Source organism: Chlamydotis macqueenii, chromosome 1 (genome assembly GCF_036417535.1).
Source record: "Chlamydotis macqueenii isolate bChlMac1 chromosome 1, bChlMac1.mat, whole genome shotgun sequence".
NCBI lineage: Eukaryota > Metazoa > Chordata > Aves > Otidiformes > Otididae > Chlamydotis > Chlamydotis macqueenii.
Window position 1 is genome coordinate 51,686,458 of NC_141556.1, and position 16,182 is coordinate 51,702,639.

At 39.5% G+C, this 16,182-nt stretch overlaps 1 protein-coding gene across 2 annotated transcripts in view; it reads right to left on the bottom strand.

Moving 5' to 3' along the window:
• Positions 1–9,449, bottom strand: part of ANKS1B (ankyrin repeat and sterile alpha motif domain containing 1B) — a 444,690-nt gene extending 435,241 nt beyond the window's left edge. For both annotated transcript variants that reach the window (XM_086750799.1, XM_086750791.1), the window contains exon 1: positions 9,316–9,449. In XM_086750799.1, the coding sequence (XP_086606925.1) occupies positions 9,316–9,449 (134 nt within the window). The remainder of the gene's footprint in view (positions 1–9,315) is intronic.
• Between the last annotated feature and the right edge of the window lie 6,733 nt (positions 9,450–16,182).

The following is a 16,182-nucleotide window of genomic DNA, read 5'->3' on the forward strand; positions in this document are numbered from 1 at the left end:
AGACTTTGAATTGTTTGCAGTAAATAAGGCTTGGGGCTAAACATTGAACAGTAAGGATAAAAAATATTTAATAACTGCTTATTCAACGAGCATGGTCTATCCTGGGCTGCAACTGAGGTAAGAACCTTGTGAAAGACTACAGGATTGTGTCATGACAAAAAAATATAATGCCTACATTCAGAAGGCTAAATAAAAACTGCACCAGCACCCTTATTTTTATCATTAATAAAAAAGCAAACTAAAACTCCTGAAATTTCACTATGTGGTGTCATCTCGGCAAAACTTTACCAGATGATTTAGGATCTCCATATCTATCACACAACCTCTTCCACTTAAAACTAATGGAATGACTGATGATACTTTATTAACTACTGTCTATTTTAGCACTAAAAGAAAATTAAACAATTCACAAACGCATTTCACAAATATTTGTTACAGAAAGGAAATATGAAAATGTCAGGCTTTGAATGAAAACCATATTTAAGTGGATATACATTCTCTCTTTATTCTGCAAAATGTAACTCCTTTTGCCCTGTTCCTTGTATCTTGTCTCCTAAACCTGCCTCTTCCACTCCTCACCAGTGCTAGCCTCCACGGTCAATCAGCCTCAGTTCTTATTTCCAGCCTCAACTCTTATTATCCATTTCCTTTACCAACCATTTCTAGGATTCCAGCCTTTTCAGATTTTTAAATACAGTCTGCTTGCCAAAACACTTCAAATACCCCTATTCAGTTCTCTCTCCCTCCACTCATCTTCTAGCCACATCTTCTCACCCAGAACACAGGCCTATTCCACTCTTTTAGTGGCTTCATTTTCTGCTTATGTCATTACTCCTGTCCTTCTGAAATCAAGACTTACATAGTCTATATGAAAGTAAAAACAGAGGAGATAGCTTTAACTATTGTGACAGGTAAACAACAGATTTGTAACATATACATACACTATATACCATATGCTTTATTTCTACATCTGGTATACTGGGTTTTCTGAAATGTTACTTGTGCGCATTATGTGGGAAGATCCCTGGCAGATCATTAGACCACTTGGTTATGCAAGATACTACTCTGCAATAAATGTGCACTAAACAGGAAGCAGAGTGATTGCAAATTACTTATGAGCATAATCTGACAAATTAGCTATACAGATGACAAGGAGGATATGGAAGTGGATAAATAATTACTTGAGAAAACAGAAGACTAAAAATAAGTGTAAATTACATTTTTCAGGGAACCTTACCAACGATTTAATTGAGATTCTGGGGTCAAACTGATAATATTAAGGTGTTGGGGGTTTTAATCTGCAAAAACAATCTAGACACACAGATTCACTACTCATTTGTAGTGGCATCTTAAAAGAGAAAACAATGACCCTGACAAGTCATCAGGTAAACACGGAAGACATTAGACTTACAGTTACCCTTGGAACTACCAGTAACAAACACACTAGAAAGTTACATCACAAAGGTTTTAAATTCAGGCAATACACAGAGAGAAAATGCCTATTCCAGAAGATATTTCCAATTCTAATTTATAAAACTCTTCTATTTTTTTTTCTTTACTGTCTCTGAAAGGTATCTATTTCCTGGACACTTCTCATACTGTGACAACATGAATACTTCACAACTTAACCTTTATTTCAGCACATGTCTGGCCTATGAAGGCTTAGGAAAAAATCTACACACCAATCACACCATTCTTACAGGAGAAAGAAGTTACTAATGTGTAAATTCAAAGAATAAATGTGATATCGATGTTTTTTGCAATGACTAATATGACAGAAAAAGAAGAAAAACACAAAAAATTGTCCAACTCCAGCATAAAAGCCTGTAGTGGTGCAAGAGGTTATTCGATCCCAGCTGCAGGACTTCACAATGGCTTTGGCTGAATTTCACGAGGCTCCAATCAGCCCATTCCTCTAGCCTGTCCAGGTCCCTCCTAATAGCAATTGTCTATATGAATTGTTTCTCCCCAATTTGGTATCATCCAAATTCATTTGAAATTAATGTTGGAATTCATCCAAATCAGCTACAAAATACAGAAGGAGAGAAATTCTACTCAATTTTTGTTTAAAACTATCTAAGGGGTCATTTATATATCTATTCTACCAATATCTTCCATTAGAACTGTCTTCCTGTTCTTCACTGAAATATTTTTATCTACAAAAATATCTAAATTAGAGATGTGGTTCAGTTTGAAATAAAATAATTCAATACGTACTTTGGGGTGAGCTGAATCACTCTGTATGCTCCCTAACTCTATTGACTAGATCTCCATTGGCTATTATGGGAACTTAGACACCTAGTACAGACATCAACACCTACAGAAACATAGCTACCACTAGGTGTTTTAAATTGGAACCAAATTGCACTCAAGATGTCATTTTTAGCGTTTTGTCTTTCTTTAGAAAACGTATGTGCAATAAATAGGGTAAAATGATTTTCATAAAAGCACAACCTCATGGAATTAAATCTCACAGAACCTTTCTTATATTAGATACATGCACATTATTAGAAATTCATAGATGTTAAACTAGGTACAGAAGACTTGTTATATCACTTCTTAAATGCAAAATGAACATACTGAAAGTACTATCATCAGGAAAAAGTAATTAAAAATTAATAAAAGTCTTCCCATAAAAGCTATAAAGTTCAAATAAAATATATTCCCTACTTCCCAAAAGGATCTATGTACATGAAAATGTCATATCAGGAGGTACGAATTAACAGTGCTTCTTATGCCTTACACATTTAACATTAGAAGTTCTCAAAATATTTCACCTTGAAGTAATAAAATGGATTAGGATGTGTGGAAGTAGCCAGCAGAAAAATTCCACAGTAGAAGGGAATTTCAGTTGTGGAACTCCTGTATATGCCACCTCCCCAGGCAAGTAGGCTAAGCTTGCTGAAGGAAAGGGAGTGTAACTGCACTCTACACTGTATTGTCCCTTAGGGATTATATACCAGTAGCATAAATTAAAGCAGTTTATAGGATGCTTCAACTACTGCCTATGTCAGGGCAATAAAAAAAAAAAAAAGGACTTAGAGCTATAAGCAGTTCCTTAATAGCTCATCCATTAATACTCACACAAAATGAAACTGAGGCAAACATAAGAATACACCTGTAGATTTTTAGAAATATGTTCTTCTTGATCACTAGTGCAGTGACTGTGAAAATGGTTGTCTTAAAAGCATCTGTATTTGCCCATCATAACATTTCCAACCTTGACAAGTCACAAGATAGCAGACCTTTCAGATTACATCATTCTTCATTTTATTTATTTCCCCTCTTAGTTCTACCATAACACCACCACTTAAAAACAGCAATGTCATATATCAATTCTGAAAATGTATAAAGCAGCATTAATTCTATTGAATTACCAAACTACTAAAATCATCAATGTCAGACAAGAGGGAAAACAAGATGGTGATCAAAATGCATTTATATGGTCCTCTGCAGAGTTAGACTAGCCATCTAGTGGTTAAGAATATAAAAGAATTATTTTAAGATACAGACACTTCAAGTTCCTGGGTTTTTTCCTTACCTTCTCCCTAATATGTTTGTAAAATTTCTCTTATTTGTCTTCCTGACTCCACCATAAACTCCATCAGTCTTCCTAGCACTGCTATATCCTGTATCTTGATCCTATCTATAGGCAGATAATAAGACCTTGGTAAATTTTACACTAGATCTACAGTTCTTGCTGGCCATTTTTCACATTTGGTCTAACATTTTAGAAAATTAATAGAATGTACACTTGAACAATACTCAGAAGACAAAATCTGGAGTAAGGAAAAGTGAGAAGTTTATCTATAGAGATTAACCACAGAGCTGTGAATTCAGGATCACACTGAGCTCCTAAGGAAGATTTATCACACAAACTTTGTGAATTGCCTTGGCCTTTACAATGAGATTTCTATCCAATGTCCTGGATACTGCCCATATCGCTACTTTTACATATTGTAAATGCTTCAAACTTGTGAAAAAAAAAAAAATCAAAGGAATTTCAAAGATAAAATTTTGTGTAAACTTTGACTGAAAGCATTTATCAGAAATAGGAAAAAAAATAAGTCTAACAAAGGTAGAAAATACCAAAATTAAGGTTAAGTTTTAAGAGAGGCTCATACATCTGAATATGCAGAATCAAGGCAGCAATCAACTACCACTAATATCAAACAGCATAAACTAAGTGTTGCAGTGATCATTAATTTGCATTTCATACTGAAAAACAAAAGGAAGAAAAACTAAGTATGTCCCCAAAAGGCTTAAGTTTCCTACACTAACAGGATAAAGAAGGTAATTGGGGAATCTAGGAATGCTGGTCTCTGCTTGGGATATCAGTATGAAAATCTCCATGTATTAATTAAAAGTAGTGTAATTAAAATCAGAAATAAGCATACACTAATTAGATGCTCCATTGATCTATATGTAACAAATACTTGCCATTTTATTATCTGCATCAGTTGTCTGAAACAAATACCTTCTAACATAGAAGTAAGTGACCTCAGAAGCACGAGCCCAGAACTCTGCTACTGTAAGCCTCATATAACACAATCTTTTTATAAAATCAACGTAAGAAAGTGTATCTTACTTTAAACAACACTATTTGTAAAGAAAAACAGAACTGGTGACTTTATTTTTGTTGATAAGGTGATTCATTTGTTATTTAAATTATAACATGAAAAAAACTTTGTTAAAATTTTAACTAAAGCTTCATAAAGTATTTCAATATTTTAAACACTTTCTGCTGTACAAGCAATATCTGAGAGTGATCTAAATTTGCACAGGAAGCTGAATGAATCACAGGGCTCTGCACAAGGACAGAAGTAGATTTGTGTGGTTCTGAGTGTGCACTGAGGCCATCAGGCTAAACTGTGGCTTTGCTGCAAGCAAGACACTGCTCTGAGAAACAGATGAGGAAACAGATTGCAACTCGCAGACTGACAATCTGCTTGCTGGGTTTCTTATACTTTAGAGGAGAAATATCTTGGGCCAGGCCTATACATGGTGTAGCTGCGCTAAGTAAGGATAAGCAAAGAATGGAGCCATTCCCTGCCACAGTCTGCCAAGTGTAGAAGTGGAAAAAACTAGCTCCATGCAGGCTGCTCCGCCCTCCCAGGCTGTGTAATGGCAGTAGCCAACAAAGAGCAAGATGGGGCCAACTCACCCTTCCCTACTACTCTGTGCCAGTTCATATTAACTCATATTCTATCCCATAGTCCTCTTAAAGATCCAAAGCTCTTTTCACATATATCATTTAAAAAGACTAAAATTTAGCATTTAATCAAGAACTATCCATTTTTCTTTAGGTTGTAACATATTAGTAGGGCAAAAAGACATGCATTTGGCAAAATTATATAAGGTCTCTGAGATACAAGAAAACCTTCAAAGTTATTTTTCCTAAAATACTTTGAAATAAATGAAGCCTGTCTCTATCTAATGATGAAAAACTGGTTGTTCAATAAAAACATGTTCTGTATATGCAGATAATGAAATTAAGCAAATTTTAAAAACCGGTTTTGTTAGAAACACTTTACTCTTTTTATGTCTTAAATCATTTAAAATACATTTAAGGATTTGGGATACAGGAATTCAATTATGCATTATTTTAGAGAGACTCTGGGATTTCTCTCTCAAGCTTTCATGTTTATACTGGAATAATATAAAAGCCAGTGAAATAATTTCAAAATCTGACCATTCTCTTTGGAATCTATTACACACCTAAAAGCAATATTTGTTTTTTTTTAATGTGAAATATTAAATAATATACTAATGTGTGACAATTCCAGGAAGTGGAATCCCAGAAGAAACAGAGAAAAGAAACTTCCCGTACAGTTCGGTCTTCTAAACTCTGAATGTTTTCTGAGGCATCTCAAAATATCCTTGTTTCACAGTAAAAGAGCAGATCCCAGCTCTGCTTTACTGTTTTGAGTTGGAAACTGTAGCCTATACACAGGTGCAATACACCTTTAGATGTCATAGTGTATCCCATCTGGAATTTAGCTGTATCTCCACAGGGCATGGTTCTTCATTAAGGTCCATCAGCCCATGCAGATGCCTCAGAAACAGCTGAGGACATCTAAAATGCCAATAAATACCCAGGTTAAGCAACTGAATGACTCCATAATAGGTGTTTACTGAGAATTAGACTTGCTTTAGTATGTTGCGATGCCTTATGCTAATTTTTACATCTGAGGAACTCACCCTCAGTATATTCACTCACAATCCTTATATTCCAGAGCAAAGTATGGAGATTGAGGTAGAGAGCCACAAACTGACTCAGAGGTTTGAATGCTTTTCCTGAGCTGAAACAAGTTTATAGTCCACACAGTCAAGCAGCACTGATTTGTTGTCATGGCTTTAGATAAATCAATTTGGGCAGGAGGTCCTACATAGTATCTATTACAGATATCTGGATGCATGTGACCTTTTAATTAAGCATATATCATTTTTATGCACTTTGCACAAACTCTGCTTTAAGCATGTGTTCAAATTCTCAGAGGACTTCACTCATATATTTTCTATGTGTGCTTAAAGAGCCTTCCGGAACAGTGTTGTTTTCCTGAACTGTTGTCATCATTTAATATAATGACTTGTAAGCGAGAAGTCAGCCCTGTAAAAATCAGATAATTTACTCTGCTATTAGCATCAATGAATAGGTTCAACTATAAAACAATCATACAAAAGCTTGCCCTATTTTTCCCCAAAGTACCATAAAATACACTAAGAGTCAGAAAAAAAAAAAATTGTTATAAAAATGTAAATTGGAGATCAGAGCTCAGATAGCTTGGTCCTTGGATCAGATAACAATCGATGTGTATTTGTCAATTCATGAATATTAAATTTCATTCACAGGATACATAATTACTGCAAAGCAAATTTCCACCAAAAAAGGCATCAAGCCATGGAGAGTTCAGCCACATAAACTGAGTTGTCTCCAGCACTTAGAAGAAAGCCAAAGGGAAAGTGTACTGCTACTTAGACCAACCTATCAAGCACAGTATTAGTCCATTTGCATGCTGAAAGACTTGGGCTTTTCCAACCTAATGCTAGGAACAGCATTGTCAAAAGGAGAAAGATAAAACAACATGAATCTTTCTCACAACGGTATAGGTACAGTTCCGGGGCACCATTTTAGGAACTGAGCAATAATTACCATCAATGAAACACCAGGAGTTACTGTCAAACACAATGTCTCCTAAAGATTCTATAAAAAGAAAAAGATGTTCCTATATTTTTTCTATTGCTTTCTCTTTATTATAACTTTCAAAAGCAGTTTTTAGTCTGCGTGCAAAAAATACTAGTATACTAGTATAGCTCTACTATTGAGCTACTTCAGTTGTTTTTCTATTTAAAAAAAGCTTCAGATCCCCCCAACCTCAAATTCAAACTTTTATATTGCTTCTACAACTTCACTATTTTCAGTAAGTGTTGATTTCCTAAATAGGATCAAGATGTTAGTATGACCCCCTTTCAGTACCTTCTTTTGTTTCCATGTGTTCTGTACCAAGATAGATCATTTTTACATTTAATTTTCGAAGTTACATTGACAGAAGACATAGACATTCTTTATAACATTAGTAAGACATATCATAAATAAAACAGTACATGTTTGACTTTGTTTTACTTCTTTTTAAGCTAAGTGCACTTCTGAAAAATAGACTACAGTTGAGTTTACAACCTAAAATATTTAAATTCTGAGTAACAAACAAGGACTGTCACCACCCATCTGTATATACAAAACACATGGTTAATGTGTTCCATATACACAAAGTAAAATGCTGCTGTTTAATAAAAAAGAAAAACACAAGCAAATACACTCCCTCTGGATAGAAAGAACTTAGGGTATACAACATGAAAGTCATAGTGCAAGAATATAGCACGGGCACTGGTCCCGAAGAAAGCCACTACACAAATCATGCAGTGGAACTGGATTATAAATGGCTAGTCATTGTACTGAAGTGAACTTACTTCTGTACTTACAAAAACCAGGTACCACATTTTAAGACGACTTATATTTCAAATTCAACCAATTATCTGGCACACTCCTTGCTAACCAGCCTATTCAAGTATAGTACAAAAAGCAGTCGCACGGAGTGTTTTGATTTTGGTCAATGGGCTAGTAATTAAACAATGGTGCAATAACTAATTGAACCGAAGCACCACAGAACTTTGGTAAACTATGAATATCTGAACTGTTGTTGTTTACAGCACTAAAATCAGCTTTAAAACAGCAAGACTTTGTAATAGAGTTTAAACAGGTGTAGTTTGGACAGTTACACTAAATTTCCTCCAATAGGGAATACTGAAATAATACAAATATATTGATTAGGAGGTACTGGCAATAGAACCACAAATATATTTTCATTTAAGCAATTTCCATCTCTCTAGGCCTTTTCTTTCTTTCCAGAAAAAAAAAAAAATCTAAACCAAACCAAAGACCCAATTTATTCAAGTTCTAGGTCAACAGTGTTTCAGTTCATTTTGTCTTCTTTTGCTATGCCTAGTGCAGTATTGAACACTAGCACTGGACTGTGTGCTGCAGACCCTCTCTTGTTTGAATACTGTCAAATCCCATAAATGGTTGTGATAATGCTCTTACTTACGAGCATGATGAAACTTAACATCAAAGCCATGCTGTAGATTGCCTGAGATATGACTAATGACTAAAGTTAAGTCCTTTCACCCAACATGGCCAGTAACCCAGTTTCACTCCAGCAAATCCAGGTACCTTGAAAGTAATGCTGCTCTTACCTAACCTGCTCCATAAGTTTTACACCCCCCTGCCTCAGTGATCTCTCATTAAAAAAAAAAAAAGACTCCCTTTCTTTGTTTTGTAGGCTCATTACTACGGCATGCCTAATTCTTCTGCAAGTGAGGGTAGCAACTATGGGTGAGAGTATGGGGTGAAGCTATGGCTTTTTGCACAGAATTCCACAATGCAATGCCTTGTCTGTGATTAACGCTTCCATCTGTGATTAAAAGTAGCGATTTGAGGATGTAATATCAAAGGATGGGTAATTAGTATATTGTGCATGTTAGTCCTGCAATAAAAATGTAAGTTCTGCACCACAGCAAGTAACAGAATGAACAAGTACCTTACAGACGCATTGAAGGCAAGAAATTCAGTACCACTGTATTAATAAAATGACTGCCTGTGACTTTAAACACAGGCACACTTGTACTTGACTAGAGAGTGAACGATTTATTGTTACTATGAAGGATGCAGGAATGGAAATGAAGATGAGAGGGGCGATGATGATGATAGGGAAGATGAGGTTAATATCCCCAGCGTCTGATGGGGAACGCTGTCCCTACCTCAGTAAGCTGGATAAGGGAATAGCTCCAGATCCACTGCCCAGGATCCCTCCTTTCCTCCCAGAGAGGAGTTTCTCCACCAGAGCCACATTCCCAGTGCGAGCAGCTTCCAGCAGTTCCTGGTCCTTCCCCATGGTCAGGAACCGAGCAGCCCCCCACGCACCAGAAGAGCTACGCCCCGGGTCACAGCGGCCCCCTCTCCTCACGGAACGCTCACCCCTCCCCAAACCCTGCCTCAGAGCAGAGATTCCTGCAGTCCCTTCCAGACCAGCAGGAGCAGCAGCAGGAGGGAGGAGGAGAATCACCTCCTCCTAGTTTCACTGGATCATTTCTGGGTGGAGTGTGGAAGAGAATGGGGAGGGGGGGGAGAGGACGAGGCCAATAAAGAACCTCCCCCCCCCCCCACTCCCATGCACACACCCCGAGCCCCGGTCCGGAGGACGGGGCGGGGGGGAGCGGGCACCCTCAGTCCCCGTCCCCGCCCCCGTGCCCAGGCAGGCTGAGGGGTGATAACGACCCTCACGGACAGACGGACGGAAGAAGGGAGGGACGGACGGAGGGAGGAGGCGCAGCCCTGACTTGCCAGGCCCGTTGCTGGGGAGACGCGGCTGGTGCTCTTTCAGTGGCTGCCTGGGCTCCCCCAGCCCTTCCCCGCCGCCGCCGCCGCCGTGGAGGGCTCCGTGCCTCCGCCCGCCCCCTTCCCGGCCCCGCCTCGCCCCTCGCTAGCGGCAGCGCCTCGTGTTCCACTGCGGTGCCGCGCGCCGGCCGTTGCTGCGGACTAGGGGCGGGCGCGCGCGGGGAGCGGGGAACAGGGAGCGGCGCGACCGCCGCGCCAGGTGCGTCGCCCTCGTCCCCGGCGGCGGGAGCGGCTCGGCGGGGCGGCCACGCCAGCGGGACCGCCACGCCAGCGGGACCGGCCACCGCGGGTGCTCCGGGGCAGCGCCGCCGGGGCGGTGGCGCCTCCTCGCGCTGCGGAAGGGGAAAGGAGGGAGCTGGGTGCGGGGACGGGGTGGGGAGGCGGGGGGGGGGGGGGGCCTCCCGCCGCTGAGGAGGCCGCGCCCGGCCCTGGGTGCGGCAAGGGGCGAGGCCGCGCTGCCCCGCGGAGGGAGGGGACCTCCGGGGGGGAGGGTGGGTGCTGAGGCGGATTAGCGGCAGGTGCAGGTGCGGTGGCGCTGAGGGGACCGTTGTGTGTGCGTGTGAGAGGAGGTCTCCGGAGCAGGGATTTAACCCCATCCGGGTGCGCGGCAGGACGCTCCTGCACACGTACGCGCCTGCTTCGTTGAGCAAACCGGTGTAGAAAAAAAAAAGGAAAATCCGGGCCTCGCTGAGGTCGGGAACAAAACTGGGTTGCTGGCTCGGCGAATCAGGCAGGCGGGACTGCTCATACCCATCACACGCCAGGATCCTGGCTTTTTAATGTTGCCAAGGATGAAGGATATAACTCAATATGTTTGGTATCAGATCCAGTCATCCTTTTTTTTTCTGGTACTCCTGGTTCTGCTGTGAGTTTGAAACATGCAGCCTTTTCAATTGTGTGACTTTTCCAGGCACCAAAAATTAATAATTCCTTATGGCTTTTGGATTCTTGCAAGCTATGCTGAAAACTTTCAGTGCTGGCCAACTCATAGGCACATCCTTGTTTAAGGCATTTGATACTGTGCATGTGTGAGAAGCCAAATCACAGCCCCACATTCCTGTTTTAGTTTAGTATTTTGTGTGGGTAGAGGCAGAGGTACAACAGGCAAATAGACTAAGACCTCTTACCGTTCCCCCACTGAGATCAGTGGCATTCTCGCGTGAACTGTGCTTGCAAGATGTAAGTCACAGCAATAGCAAAATAACATTGTGGTAGACAGGATTTTGACGTTATGTTTTCAGAGAGAATGCTATTTACTCCAGAATTACTCCAGACCTATGGTACATTCAAGTCAATGGAAAGATCCTTGTTGATTTCACAAATGATTGGTTTTAGTCCCTGTCAGTAACAGGTTTATGGGTGTTTTGATATTTTTATTATCTAATAAAACAATTTTAATCTCTTAAAAATCAATATAAATTTCTTTCTGGGGTCAGATTTTCTCTTGCAATGGAAAAATGATCATCGTGGAGACCTGTTGCTCCAATATAGTTGTCCACAGCAACAAAACAGTATATATTTTTTAGCTAGAAAATGTAATTTACATAGTTTGGCATTTTCAGGATGTGAAATTATGTCTTCTCCAATGTTGTCAACACGATGCAGAATTGAATGCTGGCATAAAATTGTTAGGTAGAGAGACACTGTGACTATGGCCTTTCTGATTGAAAGAGCCTGACATAAATAGCAATTTTAAGGTCTAGTTCTGTGATCACAAGTGTTTCGTTATAGTTTAAATAAATAAATGTATAATCACATAAATTAGGATTTACGGTTTAAGTCCTTAGTCACAGCAGAGTCACAGTAGAAAACAGTAATTTGAAGCTGGAGTAAAAACTTATGTATCTTGTTACCAGCCACTTGAGCATTAACTAGTTCCAAAGAAGTTAGCCATAACTAAGAATGCCCTTGCATTCTGAAGCCACTTGATGTCCTCTGTTAAGGTAGCCATAATTTCCCTTTATTTCTGCCTTGCATTTGATTCTGTATGTGATCACATGCATTGCCTGATAAATACCTTCTCACATGTATCCTCTGCATTAATAGATTTCTTCAAGTCTACTGAGAGCCTCTGAAGAGATGCCAGTATTCTGTAACAAGCTAGTCGTAAGGCAGGAGCGTGTGCGTAAACCTGCGCATTCGTGAAAAATTGGATTAGAAAACGGCACAAAGAAAAACGCAGGTTTTTAAGAATTTGGATTGTTTATGTGGTTGGATCAGCAGATGGCAAATATGACTCAGTATAAACGTTACATAATTCTTCTTGGGAAAATAAAATCTCAAGACTGTGCTCTAATTGAAAAGATCATCCAGAAAGCTGTTGAAGAACAGCTTCAAGCTGTATGGAGAATCGAGATAGAAATATCAGCGGAGCAGATGCTTGCAGTAGCCAGCAAATCCAGGAAGGTTTTATGAATGTAGCGAGGCTCAAAGCATACCCCAGTAAACCCATCAGCTTAGTGCCCAACAAAGCTGCGAAGGCCAAACAGAGGATTTGGTTTCATTAGCAAAAAGAGCAGAAAACAGTTATTCTATCAATTTGAAAAGTTAAAGGGAATTTAAGCAGCACTATTTAATGGAAGGGTTAAACATGGATAAATTGTAATGGCTACTGAAGTGAAGAATTCAGAACATGGATTGGTCTGTTTCCAGAGATGAAATCGATAACAGACGGTAGTAAGAAAAAAAAAAATGTACTGAGACCGAGTTGAATGTAAATGGTCCAACCTGTTAGATCAGGTGGACTCCTTTGTGTTTTTAAATGGCTTATGTTCTTTACCCCTGGTAATATTGGGACAACACTGCAGAGTGTTAAAAATTTTATGTACAATAAATTTGTTAAATAGACATAGAAAGTAGAAAAATAGCTTGATAATTTGCAGCAGTTACAGATGAGAAAAATAATTCATAAAACAGCCAAGAGAGCTTTCAAAACACTGTATGCTTTTTTGAGCAGTGCTGCTGTTCCATACTATAGCAGAATTTTGATTCTGTGATTTTAGTATTTGCGAAGACATTTTAAGTTATGACCACTGCAGCTGTCAGTGTCTAAGTGGCATCACACCTTCAATCTCAAAATTTCTCTTAACACAACATATGCCTTACCTTCTGTTTTCTTCCATTTTCTAAAATACCAGAGAAAGCAGTTAACCTACCTAGAAATTCTTGAACTGGTTTGTCATTTGAAAGGAGTGGGATTGACTGTAATAACCAGGGACTTTCCTTAATGTTTTTACAGTGCAATTACCACTTGGCTTTGTTCTCATTTCAGGGTGACAACTTCTTGATTTCCTCCTCCTGCAGCCTCCTTTACTTAAAGGCAAATTAAATGAGTGCTTTCTAACATTCTGTGACTTTCCCCTCTGTATTTTCAAGCAGGAGCATGGAAAGGATATGAAAAACTCAGTTGCGAGTATTAGGAAAAAAACTCTGGTAGAATAGCAAACATAGTAACATCATATTTCAGGACTAAATGAAATATGAGTCTAAGATCCCTATTACAAATTCTTACACATATTCTGAGAGAGAGCTCAAAATGCTGGAATAAACCATCAGATCCATTTGGCAATAGAAAATAAATTAGCATTAAATAGGTCTAATTATTATTTTCATTTTTGTAAGCCCATGGTAAGTCAGGGACAAAGTGCCTGAGAGAAAGTGCTATTTCTTATGGACGTAGTTGGCAAGAGTTCTTACGGCTTGATACTGTATTTTGCTCTTTACGGTATATAGTGTGAAAAAGACACAGTGAACTTCAAACAACCATGACTACGTTTGTGTATGCACTGCTCATCTAGGAGATATCTAAACATCAAGTTCAGAAGGTAAGTCCAAAGTGGAGGTCCCAGAGCATGTCTGAGCTCTTGAGGCCAGGCACAAATGCCCATCATGTCCTGGTGCGCCGTCAGGGTGAAATCAAGGTGCATATCAGCCTTCCTCTGAAGGCCATCCTCCGTAGTAGGCTCAGAAGGTAGAGGGACCCAGTGGACAGGTCCTCAGTTTAGCTATCTGGGACATGCCACAATGCTGGCTGCTTAGCTTAGCTCTCACCACTGAAATACGCAAAAGAACTTACATCCTCCTCCACTGTCAAAGAAAATGATGGAAACAGAAAGTACTAAACCTATCTCATGAGGAGTATAAAAACACCAAGAGTACTATGGTTTCAAGAGTGCATGAATAGTTAGACTCATCAGATTAAGTAGAAGCTGAAGTAACATGTAAGGAAAAAGCCATTTTTGATGACTTACCCACAACATTCTTGTCTCTGACTATAAAATTCTGACTAGGTCATGTTTTCTGTGAATACTTGTTTTGAGGTGTGTTGTTATGGCGTAAATTTGTACTGGAAAAGAACATACAAGGAAATGATCCCTTAGTGATGTTGCACAGCAGCAAGATACTGTCTCAGCATTTGCACTGACTGACCCCACTACATCGTTCTCATGGGGCTCCAAACACTCTGAACAAGAGCAAGAAATGAAACTATTATTCTGTCATCCAGATACTGAGCTACTGATTCATCTGAACATACCATGGGAAGCATGCAGCATTCCCCCGGGGGCTGTAATGTCCCACTGCTTGGAAGTCTCAGGTACATCCAGGCTGCAGGTTGTGCCCGCGCTGGAGAGCTGAGGCTCCAGAAAACAGTGATGGCATAGTACTGACAGTAAGTCAAATCTGTCTGCTGTGCAATTGCAATTTTGTTCTGATGGCAGATGCTAAGATTAACTGGCATATCTATACATTTCTTTACATGTATTTCTTCTGTGACAGCAGGTGGGATTAGCAGTATAATTATTCGTCCAATCCTTCTGCTCTGTCATAGGTTTACATCAGTTTGCTATCAAAATATGCCTAAGACTATTTTTCATGCATTAGAGAGAAATACAGAATCAAATGTGACTACAAGTTGGTAAGAGCAGCACGCTGATTAGGTGCCCCAATCCAGTGTGTGTTGACAGATACAATGCAGTATTAACGCTTTGCTGGCACTGCTCAATGCACACCTTGTTGCAATAAAAATAACTTGGTTCTAGCTTTGATACATTGCAACCTCTTTCAGACTTTAAAATATTTTCCCCTTCTTGTCTTCCCTTTAAGATATGTACAACATTGCCTACACATCATATTTTGACTGCCTGAAAGAAGAATCATGGAGGAATCTCAGCTGAAACATGCTAGTGATGAGGGCCCAAAACTGAAAGAACAGAGAGCTGTTAAAATTATGCATAAATGTTATCTGTCCTTGGCTCTTAAACAGTAGCATACAGGAATGCCACCGCAAGGGAACTGGTGCGCTATCCGGTAGTAGCATAGTGAGAGATATTCTGCCAATGGTTTCCATTCTATTTGTGTCTATACTAATAGCAATTATTACATAGGGACATATAGTGGTAAATCTCTCCTCAGGATTAACAGAAATGGTTGAGCAAACACATGCGCATTATATGTCCTTCAGGTATGCTTATTTTTGTGGATATGCATTATGATGACCAATAAGGTAGAATGTATTTGAAATTCTAACTGTGCTGCTCTGCAACCCATAGCTTCAGACCTCATTGGGTCCAAAAGAGAGAGTGGTTACTGGAAATGAATCGTGCACACAGAAGAAAATAGAATATATTTAGGTAATGATCTGGGAAGGCTGAGAACTGTCTATATGTATTTAAGAGGTATAAATCTCAGACTGAGAGCTGGGCAGTAAGAGGTTGATACAACTAGGAATAATAGGAATACATTTGATAGGAGAAGTACATGACAAAGATAAATTTATGATTAATGTTGCAGAGGGAATTAACATGGAGCCAAATGGACACAGCAATGGTTTTTTGTTTGTTTTTTTTTTTCTCAAAAAGCAAATGGATATAGCGCTGTCAAATATACCATGAAGAATAATCTTCCCCTGATCTCTTACTAGCTGTAATTTACAAAATCTTTGCAGTTTTAAATTTTGATAGTTATTCTTAACACAAATGATGCAGCTAGCTAACTGTGCATTGCATACTTGGGTCTGGACAGTTCTTTTTGAGTGAAGCATTTGACGCTGTCCTGCACAACATCCTTGTCTCTAAACTGGAGAGACACGGATTTGACAGATGGCCCACTCAGTGGATAAGGAATTGGCTGGATGGCTACACTTAAAAGAGTTGCGATCAACGGCTCAATATCCAGGTGGAGACCGGTGACGAGTGGCGTTCCTCAGGGATTGGTATTGGGACCAGCCCTGT